At 47.5% G+C, this 15,351-nt stretch overlaps 1 protein-coding gene across 3 annotated transcripts in view; it reads right to left on the reverse strand.

Annotated features, from left to right (window-relative positions):
• The window catches only part of PDE2A (phosphodiesterase 2A), a 633,083-nt gene that overhangs the window by 18,056 nt on the left and 599,676 nt on the right, over positions 1 to 15,351 (reverse strand). For all 3 annotated transcript variants that reach the window (XM_069759489.1, XM_069759488.1, XM_069759486.1), the window contains 4 exons: positions 3,059 to 3,146; positions 2,924 to 2,971; positions 2,562 to 2,636; positions 2,343 to 2,442 (listed from right to left, as the gene is read on the reverse strand). In XM_069759489.1, coding sequence (XP_069615590.1) covers positions 2,343 to 2,442; positions 2,562 to 2,636; positions 2,924 to 2,971; positions 3,059 to 3,146 — 311 coding nt within the window. The remainder of the gene's footprint in view (positions 1 to 2,342; positions 2,443 to 2,561; positions 2,637 to 2,923; positions 2,972 to 3,058; positions 3,147 to 15,351) is intronic.

The following is a 15,351-nucleotide window of genomic DNA, read 5'->3' on the forward strand; positions in this document are numbered from 1 at the left end:
CTGCCTCTAACTCCTGCCTCCGACTCCTGCCTCCGACTCCTTCCTCTAAAGGGAGCTTTACCTCTAACTCCTGCCTCCGACTTCTGCCTCCGACTCCTTCCTCTAAAGGGAGCTTTACCTCCTACTCCTGCCTCTAACTCCTGCCTCTGACTCCTGCCTCTAAAGGGAGCTTTACCTCCTACTCCTGCCTCTAACTCCTGCCTCTAACTCCTGCCTCTAACTCCTACCTCTGACTCCTGCCTCTGACTCCTGCCTCCGACTCCTGCCTCCGACATCTGCCTCCGACTCCTGCCTCCGATTCCTGCCTCTAAAGGGAGCTTTACCTCCTACTTCTGCCTCTAACTTCTGCCTCTAACTTCTGCCTCTAACTCCTGCCTCTAACTCCTGCCTCTAAGTCCTGCCTCTAACTCCTGCCTCTAACTCCTGCCTCCGACTCCTGCCTCTAAAGGGAGCTTTACCTCCTACTCCTGCCTCCGACTCCTGCCTCTAACTCCTGCCTCTGACTCCTGCCTCTGACTCCTGCCTCTAAAGGGAGCTTTACCTCCGACTCCTGCCTCCGACTCCTGCCTCCGACTCCTGCCTCCGACATCTGCCTCCGACTCCTGCCTCCGACTCCTGCCTCTAAAGGGAGCTTTACCTCCTACTCCTGCCTCTAACTCCTGCCTCTAACTCCTGCCTCTAACTCCTGCCTCTGACTCCTGCCTCTGACTCCTGCCTCTGACTCCTGCCTCTGACTCCTGTCTCTAAAGGGAGCTTTACCTCTAACTCCTGTTTCCGACTCCTGCCTCCGACTCCTGCCTCTAAAGGAAGGTTTACCTCTAACTCCTGCCTCTAACTCCTGCCTCTAAGTCCTGCCTCTAACTCCTGCCTCTAACTTCTGCCTCCGACTCCTGCCTCTAAAGGGAGCTTTACCTCCTACTCCTGCCTCCGACTCCTGCCTCTAACTCCTGCCTCTGACTCCTGCCTCTAAAGGGAGCTTTACCTCCGACTCCTGCCTCCGACTCCTGCCTCCGACATCTGCCTCCGACTCCTGCCTCCGACTCCTGCCTCTAAAGGGAGCTTTACCTCCTACTCCTGCCTCCGACTCCTGCCTCTAACTCCTGCCTCTGACTCCTGCCTCTGACTCCTGCCTCTGACTCCTGTCTCTAAAGGGAGCTTTACCTCTAACTCCTGTTTCCGACTCCTGCCTCCGACTCCTGCCTCTAAAGGAAGGTTTACCTCTAACTCCTGCCTCCAACTCCTGCCTCCGACTCCTGCCTCTGACTCCTGCCTCTAAAGGAAGGTTTACCTCTAACTCCTGCCTCCAACTCCTGCCTCCGACTCCTGCCTCTAAAGAGAGGTTTACCTCCTACTCCTGCCTCCGACTCCTGCCTCTAAAGGGAGCTTTACCTCTAACTCCTGCCTCCGACTCCTGCCGCCGACTCTTGCCTCTAAAGGGAGCTTTACCTCTAACTCCTGCCTCCGACTCCTGCCTCTGACTCCTGCCTCCGACTCCTTCCTCCGACTCCTTCCTCCGACTCCTGCCTCCGACTCCTGCCTCCGACTCCTGCCTCCGACTCCTGCCTCCGACTCCTGCCTCCGACTACTGCCTTCGACTCCTGCCTCCGACTCCTGCCTCCGACTCCTGCCTTCGACTCCTGCCTCCGACTCCTGCCTCTAAAGGGAGGTTTACCTCCTACTCCTGCCTCCTACTCCTGCCTCTAAAGGGAGGTTTACCTCCTACTCCTGCCTCCAGCTCCTGCCTCCAACTCCTGCCTCTAAAGGAAGGTTTACCTCTAACTCCTGCCTCCGACTCCTGCCTCCGACTCCTGCCTCTAAAGGGAGCTTTACCTCCTACTCCTGCCTCCGACTCCTGCCTCCGACTCCTGCCTCTGACTCCTGCCTCTGACTCCTGCCTCTGACTCCTGCTTCTAAAGGAAGGTTTACCTCTAACTCCTGCCTCTGACTCCTGCCTCTGACTCCTGCCTCTGACTCCTGCCTCTGACTCCTGCCTCTGACTCCTGCCTCTAACTCCTGCCTCTAACTCCTGCCTCTAACTCCTGCCTCTAAAGGGAGGTTTACCTCCTACTCCTGCCTCCAGCTTCTGCCTCCTACCCTCGCCTCTAACTCTTTTTAGTTTTTATTGGTAACATGTATTAGAAACATATTTTTTATTTCATATGTGAAGAACAGAAATTTCCATCTCCATAAACAGTGATGGGGCAGAGTGACCTCCGGGGGGCAGCAGTGCTGGGGCTGACTGCAGCCTGTGTCTGTGCAGTGTAAGATGTGGGGGGATGTGGTGACAGTGCGCCCCCTAGTGGGCAGAAGACGACACTTATCTGGCGCTGCGCTGCGCTCACCGGACGCCATTTTCTGAAGCTCTTTAAAGATACGCAGATGATGCGCCAAATCTGTGGCCAAGATGATTTCTCGCATGAGGTCCAGCATCCTCTGATAATCCTGTAGGGGGGACACAAGAAGAATGGCATCGCTGCTTACATCAGGACATAAAGGGGGCAGTATCCCCCCGCTGAGACCCACGAGGATTTCACGGGTTCATCATCCGCACTTTTATTCACCTTTCTGGAAAACTGTTCGAAGATGTTACACCCCTGTGAGTTGAGGATGGCGATGGCCTGAGCAAAGTGATGTCTCTGCCGGGAGGAAGACAGAATCCTCATTATGGTTCATATCATGACTCCAGTCACACCCAGAGCTGCAGCCAGAATTCTGCTGCTTTCCTATAACTCTCGGTTTGCAGGTCTCACATCTGGTTGCTGCCATTGACATCTCTGACAATGCAGAACCGCAGTGACCTGTGCATTATGGCATAGCAATGTGGATGCAGCTTTGGATGTGACTAGAGTAAAGCACAGCATTTAACTCAGCATTATAATGTGCCCTATAGGACTCATTACTGGGAGGGTTGCAGCCTACTCACCTCCATTACGGAGCCCTCGGAGCTGTACAAAGCCGCCAGAACCGATTTCTGGATGCAAAGAAGGAAATAATATTCGGTGAGATGTAGACACCGGCCAGGAGGACTCCGCTACGAGGAGCGAGCCCGAAAACTTACCGAGGCCACCTGGAAGGAATTGTTAGTCCCCCTGTGATCCAGATCGTGGCACATACACGACACAAACAAGGCAAAAATTTCAATATCCCTGAAAAAAGTAAAAAGAAAATCAGAGGAAAAAAAACAAGAAATCATGAAAATGACAAATAAATGGTAAAAAGCGGCATGTGCCACAGCGCCACCTAGTGGGACCTCTAGAATAACACTGTACAATGGCGCCATCTAGTGGTAGTACAGTATGTGTCACCTCTGGGATAATACAGCACTATGGCTCCATCTAGTGGTAGTACAGTGTGTGTCACCTCTGGGATAATACAGCACTATGGCTCCATCTAGTGGTAGTACAGTGTGTGTCACCTCTGAGATAATACAGCACTATGGCTCCATCTAGTGGTAGTACAGTGTGTGTCACCTCTAGGATAATACAGCACTATGGCTCCATCTAGTGGTAGTACAGTGTGTGTCACCTCTAGGATAATACAGCACTATGGCTCCATCTAGTGGTAGTACAGTGTGTGTCACCTCTGGGATAATACAGCACTATGGCTCCATCTAGTGGTAGTACAGTGTGTGTCACCTCTGGGATAATACAGCACTATGGCTCCATCTAGTGGTAGTACAGTATGTGTCACCTCTAGGATAATACAGCACTATGGCTCCATCTAGTGGTAGTACAGTGTGTGTCACCTCTGGGATAATACAGCACTATGGCTCCATCTAGTGGTAGTACAGTATGTGTCACCTCTAGGATAATACAGCACTATGGCTCCATCTAGTGGTAGTACAGTATGTGTCACCTCTGGGATAATACAGCACTATGGCTCCATCTAGTGGTAGTACAGTGTGTGTCACCTCTAGGATAATACAGAACTATGGCTCCATCTAGTGGTAGTACAGTGTGTGTCACCTCTGGGATAATACAGCACTATGGCTCCATCTAGTGGTAGTACAGTATGTGTCACCTCTGGGATAATACAGCACTATGGCTCCATCTAGTGGTAGTACAGTGTGTGTCACCTCTGGGATAATACAGCACTATGGCTCCATCTAGTGGTAGTACAGTATGTGTCACCTCTAGGATAATACAGCACTATGGCTCCATCTAGTGGTAGTACAGTATGTGTCACCTCTGGGATAATACAGCACTATGGCTCCATCTAGTGGTAGTACAGTATGTGTCATCTCTAGGATAATACAGCACTATGGCTCCATCTAGTGGTAGTACAGTATGTGTCACCTCTGGGATAATACAGCACTATGGCGCCATCTAGTGGTAGTACAGTATGTGTCATCTCTGGGATAATACAGCACTATGGCTCCATCTAGTGGTAGTACAGTGTGTGTCACCTCTGGGATAATACAGCACTATGGCTCCATCTAGTGGTAGTACAGTGTGTGTCACCTCTAGGATAATACAGCACTATGGCTCCATCTAGTGGTAGTACAGTGTGTGTCACCTCTGGGATAATACAGCACTATGGCTCCATCTAGTGGTAGTACAGTGTGTGTCACCTCTGGGATAATACAGCACTATGGCTCCATCTAGTGGTAGTACAGTATGTGTCACCTCTAGGATAATACAGCACTATGGCTCCATCTAGTGGTAGTACAGTGTGTGTCACCTCTGAGATAATACAGCACTATGGCGCCATCTAGTGGTAGTACAGTATGTGTCATCTCTGGGATAATACAGCACTATGGCTCCATCTAGTGGTAGTACAGTGTGTGTCACCTCTAGGATAATTCAGCACTATGGCTCCATCTAGTGGTAGTACAGTATGTGTCACCTCTAGGATAATACAGCACTATGGCTCCATCTAGTGGTAGTACAGTGTGTGTCACCTCTAGGATAATACAGCACTATGGCTCCATCTAGTGCTAGTACAGTATGTGTCACCTCTGGGATAATACAGCACTATGGCTCCATCTAGTGGTAGTACAGTGTGTGTCACCTCTGGGATAATACAGCACTATGGCTCCATCTAGTGGTAGTACAGTGTGTGTCACCTCTGGGATAATACAGCACTATGGCTCCATCTAGTGGTAGTATAGTGTGTGTCACCTCTGGGATAATACAGCACTATGGCTCCATCTAGTGGTAGTACAGTGTGTGTCACCTGTAGGATAATACAGTACTATGGCTCCATCTAGTGGTAGTGCAGTGTGTGTCACCTCTGGGATAATACAGCACTATGGCTCCATCTAGTGGTAGTACAGTGTGTGTCACCTCTAGGATAATACAGCACTATGGCTCCATCTAGTGGTAGTACAGTATGTGTCACCTCTAGGATAATACAGCACTATGGCTCCATCTAGTGGTAGTACAGTGTGTGTCACCTCTGAGATAATACAGCACTATGGCTCCATCTAGTGGTAGTACAGTGTGTGTCACCTCTAGGATAATACAGCACTATGGCTCCATCTAGTGGTAGTACAGTGTGTGTCACCTCTAGGATAATACAGCACTATGGCTCCATCTAGTGGTAGTACAGTGTGTGTCACCTCTGGGATAATACAGCACTATGGCTCCATCTAGTGGTAGTACAGTATGTGTCACCTCTAGGATAATACAGTACTATGGCTCCATCTAGTGGTAGTACAGTGTGTGTCACCTGTAGGATAATACAGTACTATGGCTCCATCTAGTGGTAGTACAGTGTGTGTCACCTCTAGGATAATACAGCACTATGGCTCCATCTAGTGGTAGTACAGTGTGTGTCACCTCTGGGATAATACAGCACTATGGCTCCATCTAGTGGTAGTACAGTGTGTGTCACCTCTGGGATAATACAGCACTATGGCTCCATCTAGTGGTAGTACAGTGTGTGTCACCTCTAGGATAATACAGCACTATGGCTCCATCTAGTGGTAGTACAGTGTGTGTCACCTCTAGGATAATACAGCACTATGGCTCCATCTAGTGGTAGTACAGTGTGTGTCACCTCTAGGATAATACAGCACTATGGCTCCATCTAGTGGTAGTACAGTGTGTGTCACCTCTAGGATAATACAGCACTATGGCTCCATCTAGTGGTAGTACAGTGTGTGTCACCTCTAGGATAATACAGCACTATGGCTCCATCTAGTGGTAGTACAGTGTGTGTCACCTCTGAGATAATACAGCACTATGGCTCCATCTAGTGGTAGTACAGTGTGTGTCACCTCTGGGATAATACAGCACTATGGCTCCATCTAGTGGTAGTATAGTGTGTGTCACCTCTGGGATAATACAGTACTATGGCTCCATCTAGTGGTAGTACAGTATGTGTCACCTCTAGGATAATACAGCACTATGGCTCCATCTAGTGGTAGTACAGTATGTGTCACCTCTAGGATAATACAGCACTATGGCTCCATCTAGTGGTAGTACAGTATGTGTCACCTCTAGGATAATACAGCACTATGGCTCCATCTAGTGGTAGTACAGTATGTGTCACCTCTAGGATAATACAGTACTATGGCTCCATCTAGTGGTAGTACAGTATGTGTCACCTCTAGGATAATACAGCACTATGGCTCCATCTAGTGGTAGTACAGTGTGTGTCACCTCTGAGATAATACAGCACTATGGCTCCATCTAGTGGTAGTACAGTGTGTGTCACCTCTGGGATAATACAGCACTATGGCTCCATCTAGTGGTAGTATAGTGTGTGTCACCTCTGGGATAATACAGCACTATGGCTCCATCTAGTGGTAGTACAGTGTGTGTCACCTGTAGGATAATACAGTACTATGGCTCCATCTAGTGGTAGTGCAGTGTGTGTCACCTCTAGGATAATACAGCACTATGGCTCCATCTAGTGGTAGTACAGTATGTGTCACCTCTGGGATAATACAGCACTATGGCTCCATCTAGTGGTAGTACAGTGTGTGTCACCTCTAGGATAATACAGCACTATGGCTCCATCTAGTGGTAGTACAGTATGTGTCACCTCTAGGATAATACAGCACTATGGCTCCATCTAGTGGTAGTACAGTGTGTGTCACCTCTGAGATAATACAGCACTATGGCTCCATCTAGTGGTAGTACAGTGTGTGTCACCTCTAGGATAATACAGCACTATGGCTCCATCTAGTGGTAGTACAGTGTGTGTCACCTCTGGGATAATACAGCACTATGGCTCCATCTAGTGGTAGTACAGTGTGTGTCACCTCTAGGATAATACAGCACTATGGCTCCATCTAGTGGTAGTACAGTGTGTGTCACCTCTGGGATAATACAGCACTATGGCTCCATCTAGTGGTAGTACAGTATGTGTCACCTCTAGGATAATACAGTACTATGGCTCCATCTAGTGGTAGTACAGTATGTGTCACCTCTAGGATAATACAGCACTATGGCTCCATCTAGTGGTAGTACAGTGTGTGTCACCTCTGAGATAATACAGCACTATGGCTCCATCTAGTGGTAGTACAGTGTGTGTCACCTCTAGGATAATACAGCACTATGGCTCCATCTAGTGGTAGTACAGTATGTGTCACCTCTGGGATAATACAGCACTATGGCTCCATCTAGTGGTAGTACAGTGTGTGTCACCTCTGGGATAATACAGCACTATGGCTCCATCTAGTGGTAGTACAGTGTGTGTCACCTCTGAGATAATACAGCACTATGGCTCCATCTAGTGGTAGTACAGTGTGTGTCACCTCTGGGATAATACAGCACTATGGCTCCATCTAGTGGTAGTATAGTGTGTGTCACCTCTGGGATAATACAGCACTATGGCTCCATCTAGTGGTAGTACAGTGTGTGTCACCTCTGGGATAATACAGTACTATGGCTCCATCTAGTGGTAGTACAGTGTGTGTCACCTCTGGGATAATACAGCACTATGGCTCCATCTAGTGGTAGTACAGTGTGTGTCACCTCTAGGATAATACAGCACTATGGCTCCATCTAGTGGTAGTACAGTGTGTGTCACCTCTAGGATAATACAGCACTATGGCTCCATCTAGTGGTAGTACAGTGTGTGTCACCTCTAGGATAATACAGCACTATGGCTCCATCTAGTGGTAGTACAGTGTGTGTCACCTTTAGGATAATACAGCACTATGGCTCCATCTAGTGGTAGTACAGTATGTGTCACCTCTGGGATAATACAGCACTATGGCTCCATCTAGTGGTAGTACAGTGTGTGTCACCTCTGGGATAATACAGCACTATGGCTCCATCTAGTGGTAGTACAGTATGTGTCACCTCTAGGATAATACAGCGCTATGGCTCCATCTAGTGGTAGTACAGTGTGTGTCACCTCTGGGATAATACAGCACTATGGCTCCATCTAGTGGTAGTACAGTGTGTGTCACCTCTAGGATAATACAGCACTATGGCTCCATCTAGTGGTAGTACAGTGTGTGTCACCTCTGGGATAATACAGCACTATGGCTCCATCTAGTGGTAGTACAGTATGTGTCACCTCTAGGATAATACAGTACTATGGCTCCATCTAGTGGTAGTACAGTATGTGTCACCTCTAGGATAATACAGCACTATGGCTCCATCTAGTGGTAGTACAGTGTGTGTCACCTCTGAGATAATACAGCACTATGGCTCCATCTAGTGGTAGTACAGTGTGTGTCACCTCTGGGATAATACAGCACTATGGCTCCATCTAGTGGTAGTACAGTGTGTGTCACCTTTAGGATAATACAGCACTATGGCTCCATCTAGTGGTAGTACAGTATGTGTCACCTCTAGGATAATACAGCACTATGGCTCCATCTAGTGGTAGTACAGTGTGTGTCACCTCTGAGATAATACAGCACTATGGCTCCATCTAGTGGTAGTACAGTGTGTGTCACCTCTGGGATAATACAGCACTATGGCTCCATCTAGTGGTAGTACAGTGTGTGTCACCTCTGGGATAATACAGCACTATGGCTCCATCTAGTGGTAGTACAGTGTGTGTCACCTTTAGGATAATACAGCACTATGGCTCCATCTAGTGGTAGTACAGTATGTGTCACCTCTGGGATAATACAGCACTATGGCTCCATCTAGTGGTAGTACAGTGTGTGTCACCTCTGGGATAATACAGCACTATGGCTCCATCTAGTGGTAGTACAGTATGTGTCACCTCTAGGATAATACAGCGCTATGGCTCCATCTAGTGGTAGTACAGTGTGTGTCACCTCTGGGATAATACAGCACTATGGCTCCATCTAGTGGTAGTACAGTGTGTGTCACCTCTGGGATAATATAGCACTATGGCTCCATCTAGTCGTAGTACAGTGTGTGTCACCTCTACGATAATACAGTACTATGGCTCCATCTAGTGGTAGTACAGTGTGTGTCACCTCTAGGATAATACAGCACTATGGCTCCATCTAGTGGTAGTACAGTGTGTGTCACCTCTAGGATAATACAGCACTATGGCTCCATCTAGTGGTAGTACAGTGTGTGTCACCTCTAGGATAATACAGCACTATGGCTCCATCTAGTGGTAGTACAGTGTGTGTCACCTCTGGGGTAATACAGCACTATGGCTCCATCTAGTGGTAGTACAGTATGTGTCACCTCTGGGATAATACAGCACTATGGCTCCATCTAGTGGTAGTACAGTGTGTGTCAGCTCTGGGATAATACAGCACTATGGCTCCATCTAGTGGTAGTACAGTGTGTGTCAGCTCTGGGATAATACAGCACTATGGCTCCATCTAGTGGTAGTACAGTGTGTGTCACCTCTAGGATAATACAGCACTATGGCTCCATCTAGTGGTAGTACAGTGTGTGTCACCTCTAGGATAATACAGCACTATGGCTCCATCTAGTGGTAGTACAGTGTGTGTCACCTCTGGGATAATACAGCACTATGGCTCCATCTAGTGGTAGTACAGTGTGTGTCACCTCTAGGATAATACAGCACTATGGCTCCATCTAGTGGTAGTACAGTGTGTGTCACCTCTAGGATAATACAGCACTATGGCTCCATCTAGTGGTAGTACAGTGTGTGTCACCTCTAGGATAATACAGCACTATGGCTCCATCTAGTGGTAGTACAGTGTGTGTCACCTCTAGGATAATACAGCACTATGGCTCCATCTAGTGGTAGTACAGTGTGTGTCACCTCTAGGATAATACAGCACTTTGGCTCCATCTAGTGGTAGTACAGTGTGTGTCACCTCTAGGATAATACAGCACTATGGCTCCATCTAGTGGTAGTACAGTGTGTGTCACCTCTGGGATAATACAGCACTATGGCTCCATCTAGTGGTAGTACAGTGTGTGTCACCTCTAGGATAATACAGCACTATGGCTCCATCTAGTGGTAGTACAGTGTGTGTCACCTCTAGGATAATACAGCACTATGGCTCCATCTAGTGGTAGTACAGTGTGTGTCACCTCTAGGATAATACAGCACTATGGCTCCATCTAGTGGTAGTACAGTGTGTGTCACCTCTGGGATAATACAGCACTATGGCTCCATCTAGTGATAGTACAGTATGTGTCACCTCTAGGATAATACAGCACTATGGCTCCATCTAGTGGTAGTACAGTGTGTGTCACCTCTGGGATAATACAGCACTATGGCTCCATCTAGTGGTAGTACAGTGTGTGTCACCTCTAGGATAATACAGCACTATGGCTCCATCTAGTGGTAGTACAGTGTGTGTCACCTCTGGGATAATACAGCACTATGGCTCCATCTAGTGGTAGTACAGTGTGTGTCACCTCTGGGATAATACAGCACTATGGCTCCATCTAGTGGTAGTATAGTGTGTGTCACCTCTGGGATAATACAGCACTATGGCTCCATCTAGTGGTAGTACAGTGTGTGTCACCTCTGGGATAATACAGTACTATGGCTCCATCTAGTGGTAGTACAGTGTGTGTCACCTCTAGGATAATACAGCACTATGGCTCCATCTAGTGGTAGTACAGTGTGTGTCACCTCTGGGATAATACAGCACTATGGCTCCATCTAGTGGTAGTACAGTGTGTGTCACCTCTAGGATAATACAGCACTATGGCTCCATCTAGTGGTAGTACAGTATGTGTCACCTCTGGGATAATACAGCACTATGGCTCCATCTAGTGGTAGTACAGTGTGTGTCACCTCTGGGATAATACAGTACTATGGCTCCATCTAGTGGTAGTACAGTGTGTGTCACCTCTGGGATAATACAGCACTATGGCTCCATCTAGTGGTAGTACAGTGTGTGTCACCTCTGGGATAATACAGCACTATGGCTCCATCTAGTGGTAGTACAGTGTGTGTCACCTCTGGGATAATACAGCACTATGGCTCCATCTAGTGGTAGTACAGTATGTGTCACCTCTAGGATAATACAGCGCTATGGCTCCATCTAGTGGTAGTACAGTGTGTGTCACCTCTGGGATAATACAGCACTATGGCTCCATCTAGTGGTAGTACAGTGTGTGTCACCTCTGGGATAATACAGCACTATGGCTCCATCTAGTGGTAGTACAGTATGTGTCACCTCTAGGATAATACAGCACTATGGCTCCATCTAGTGGTAGTACAGTATGTGTCACCTCTGGGATAATACAGCACTATGGCTCCATCTAGTGGTAGTACAGTGTGTGTCACCTCTGGGATAATACAGCACTATGGCTCCATCTAGTGGTAGTACAGTGTGTGTCACCTCTACGATAATACAGCACTATGGCTCCATCTAGTGGTAGTACAGTGTGTGTTACCTCTAGGATAATACAGCACTATGGCTCCATCTAGTGGTAGTACAGTGTGTGTCACCTCTAGGATAATACAGCACTATGGCTCCATCTAGTGGTAGTACAGTGTGTGTCACCTCTAGGATAATACAGCACTATGGCTCCATCTAGTGGTAGTACAGTGTGTGTCACCTCTAGGATAATACAGCACTATGGCTCCATCTAGTGGTAGTACAGTGTGTGTCACCTCTGGGGTAATACAGCACTATGGCTCCATCTAGTGGTAGTACAGTGTGTGTCACCTCTGGGATAATACAGCACTATGGCTCCATCTAGTGGTAGTACAGTGTGTCACCTCTGGGATAATACAGCACTATGGCTCCATCTAGTGGTAGTACAGTGTGTGTCACCCCTGGGGTAATACAGCACTATGGCTCCATCTAGTGGTAGTACAGTGTGTGTCACCTCTGGAATAATACAGCACTATGGCTCCATCTAGTGGTAGTACAGTGTGTGTCACCTCTAGGATAATACAGCACTATGGCTCCATCTAGTGGTAGTACAGTGTGTGTCACCTCTGGAATAATACAGCACTATGGCTCCATCTAGTGGTAGTACAGTGTGTGTCACCTCTAGGATAATACAGCACTATGGCTCCATCTAGTGGTAGTACAGTGTGTGTCACCTCTGGGATAATACAGCACTATGGCTCCATCTAGTGGTAGTACAGTGTGTGTCACCTCTGGGATAATATAGCACTATGGCTCCATCTAGTGGTAGTACAGTGTGTGTCACCTCTACGATAATACAGTACTATGGCTCCATCTAGTGGTAGTACAGTGTGTGTCACCTCTAGGATAATACAGCACTATGGCTCCATCTAGTGGTAGTACAGTGTGTGTCACCTCTAGGATAATACAGCACTATGGCTCCATCTAGTGGTAGTACAGTGTGTGTCACCTCTAGGATAATACAGCACTATGGCTCCATCTAGTGGTAGTACAGTGTGTGTCACCTCTGGGGTAATACAGCACTATGGCTCCATCTAGTGGTAGTACAGTGTGTGTCACCTCTAGGATAATACAGCACTATGGCTCCATCTAGTGGTAGTACAGTGTGTGTCACCTCTGGGATAATACAGCACTATGGCTCCATCTAGTGGTAGTACAGTGTGTCACCTCTGGGATAATACAGCACTATGGCTCCATCTAGTGGTAGTACAGTGTGTGTCACCCCTGGGGTAATACAGCACTATGGCTCCATCTAGTGGTAGTACAGTGTGTGTCACCTCTGGAATAATACAGCACTATGGCTCCATCTAGTGGTAGTACAGTGTGTGTCACCTCTAGGATAATACAGCACTATGGCTCCATCTAGTGGTAGTACAGTGTGTGTCACCTCTGGAATAATACAGCACTATGGCTCCATCTAGTGGTAGTACAGTGTGTGTCACCTCTAGGATAATACAGCACTATGGCTCCATCTAGTGGTAGTACAGTGTGAGTCACCTCTGGAATAATACAGCACTATGGCTCCATCTAGTGGTAGTACAGTGTGTGTCACCCCTGGGGTAATACAGCACTATGGCTCCATCTAGTGGTAGTACAGTGTGTGTCACCTCTGGAATAATACAGCACTATGGCTCCATCTAGTGGTAGTACAGTGTGTGTCACCTCTAGGATAATACAGCACTATGGCTCCATCTAGTGGTAGTACACTGTGTGTCACCTCTGGAATAATACAGCACTATGGCTCCATCTAGTGGTAGTACAGTGTGTCACCTCTGGGATAATACAGCACTATGGCTCCATCTAGTGGTAGTACAGTGTGTGTCAGCTCTGGGATAATACAGCACTATGGCTCCATCTAGTGGTAGTACAGTGTGTGTCACCTCTAGGATAATACAGCACTATAGCTCCATCTAGTGGTAGTACAGTGTGTGTCATCTCTAGGATAATACAGCACTATGGCTCCATCTAGTGGTAGTACAGTGTGTGTCACCTCTGAGATAATACAGCACTATGGCTCCATCTAGTGGTAGTACAGTATGTGTCACCTCTAGGATAATACAGCACTATGGCTCCATCTAGTGGTAGTACAGTGTGTGTCACCTCTAGGATAATACAGCACTATGGCTCCATCTAGTGGTAGTACAGTGTGTGTCACCTCTGGAATAATACAGCACTATGGCTCCATCTAGTGGTAGTACAGTGTGTGTCACCTCTAGGATAATACAGCACTATGGCTCCATCTAGTGGTAGTACAGTGTGAGTCACCTCTGGAATAATACAGCACTATGGCTCCATCTAGTGGTAGTACAGTGTGTGTCACCCCTGGGGTAATACAGCACTATGGCTCCATCTAGTGGTAGTACAGTGTGTGTCACCTCTGGAATAATACAGCACTATGGCTCCATCTAGTGGTAGTACAGTGTGTGTCACCTCTAGGATAATACAGCACTATGGCTCCATCTAGTGGTAGTACACTGTGTGTCACCTCTGGAATAATACAGCACTATGGCTCCATCTAGTGGTAGTACAGTGTGTCACCTCTGGGATAATACAGCACTATGGCTCCATCTAGTGGTAGTACAGTGTGTGTCAGCTCTGGGATAATACAGCACTATGGCTCCATCTAGTGGTAGTACAGTGTGTGTCACCTCTAGGATAATACAGCACTATAGCTCCATCTAGTGGTAGTACAGTGTGTGTCATCTCTAGGATAATACAGCACTATGGCTCCATCTAGTGGTAGTACAGTGTGTGTCACCTCTGAGATAATACAGCACTATGGCTCCATCTAGTGGTAGTACAGTATGTGTCACCTCTAGGATAATACAGCACTATGGCTCCATCTAGTGGTAGTACAGTGTGTGTCACCTCTGGGATAATACAGCACTATGGCTCCATCTAGTGGTAGTACAGTGTGTGTCACCTCTAGGATAATACAGCACTATGGCTCCATCTAGTGGTAGTACAGTGTGTGTCACCTCTGGGATAATACAGCACTATGGCTCCATCTAGTGGTAGTACAGTGTGTGTCACCTCTAGGATAATACAGCACTATGGCGCCATCTAGTGGTAGTACAGTATGTGTCTCCTCTGGGATAATACAGCACTATGGCTCCATCTAGTGGTAGTACAGTATGTGTCACCTCTAGGATAATACAGCACTATGGCTCCATCTAGTGGTAGTACAGTGTGTGTCACCTCTGAGATAATACAGCACTATGGCTCCATCTAGTGGTAGTACAGTATGTGTCACCTCTGGGATAATACAGCACTATGGCTCCATCTAGTGGTAGTACAGTATGTGTCACTTCTAGGATAATACAGCACTATGGCTCCATCTAGTGGTAGTACAGTGTGTGTCACCTCTGGGATAATACAGCACTATGGCTCCATCTAGTGGTAGTACAGTGTGTCACCTCTGGGATAATACAGCACTATGGCTCCATCTAGTGGTAGTACAGCATGTGTCACCTCTAGGATAATACAGCACTATGGCTCCATCTAGTGGTAGTACAGTGTGTGTCACCTCTGGGATAATACAGCACTATGGCTCCATCTAGTGGTAGTACAGTGTGTGTCACCTCTGGGATAATACAGCACTATGGCTCCATCTAGTGGTAGTACAGTGTGTGTCACCTCTGGGATAA

This window comes from Ranitomeya imitator, chromosome 3, assembly GCF_032444005.1.
Source record: "Ranitomeya imitator isolate aRanImi1 chromosome 3, aRanImi1.pri, whole genome shotgun sequence".
NCBI classification, from domain to species: domain Eukaryota; kingdom Metazoa; phylum Chordata; class Amphibia; order Anura; family Dendrobatidae; genus Ranitomeya; species Ranitomeya imitator.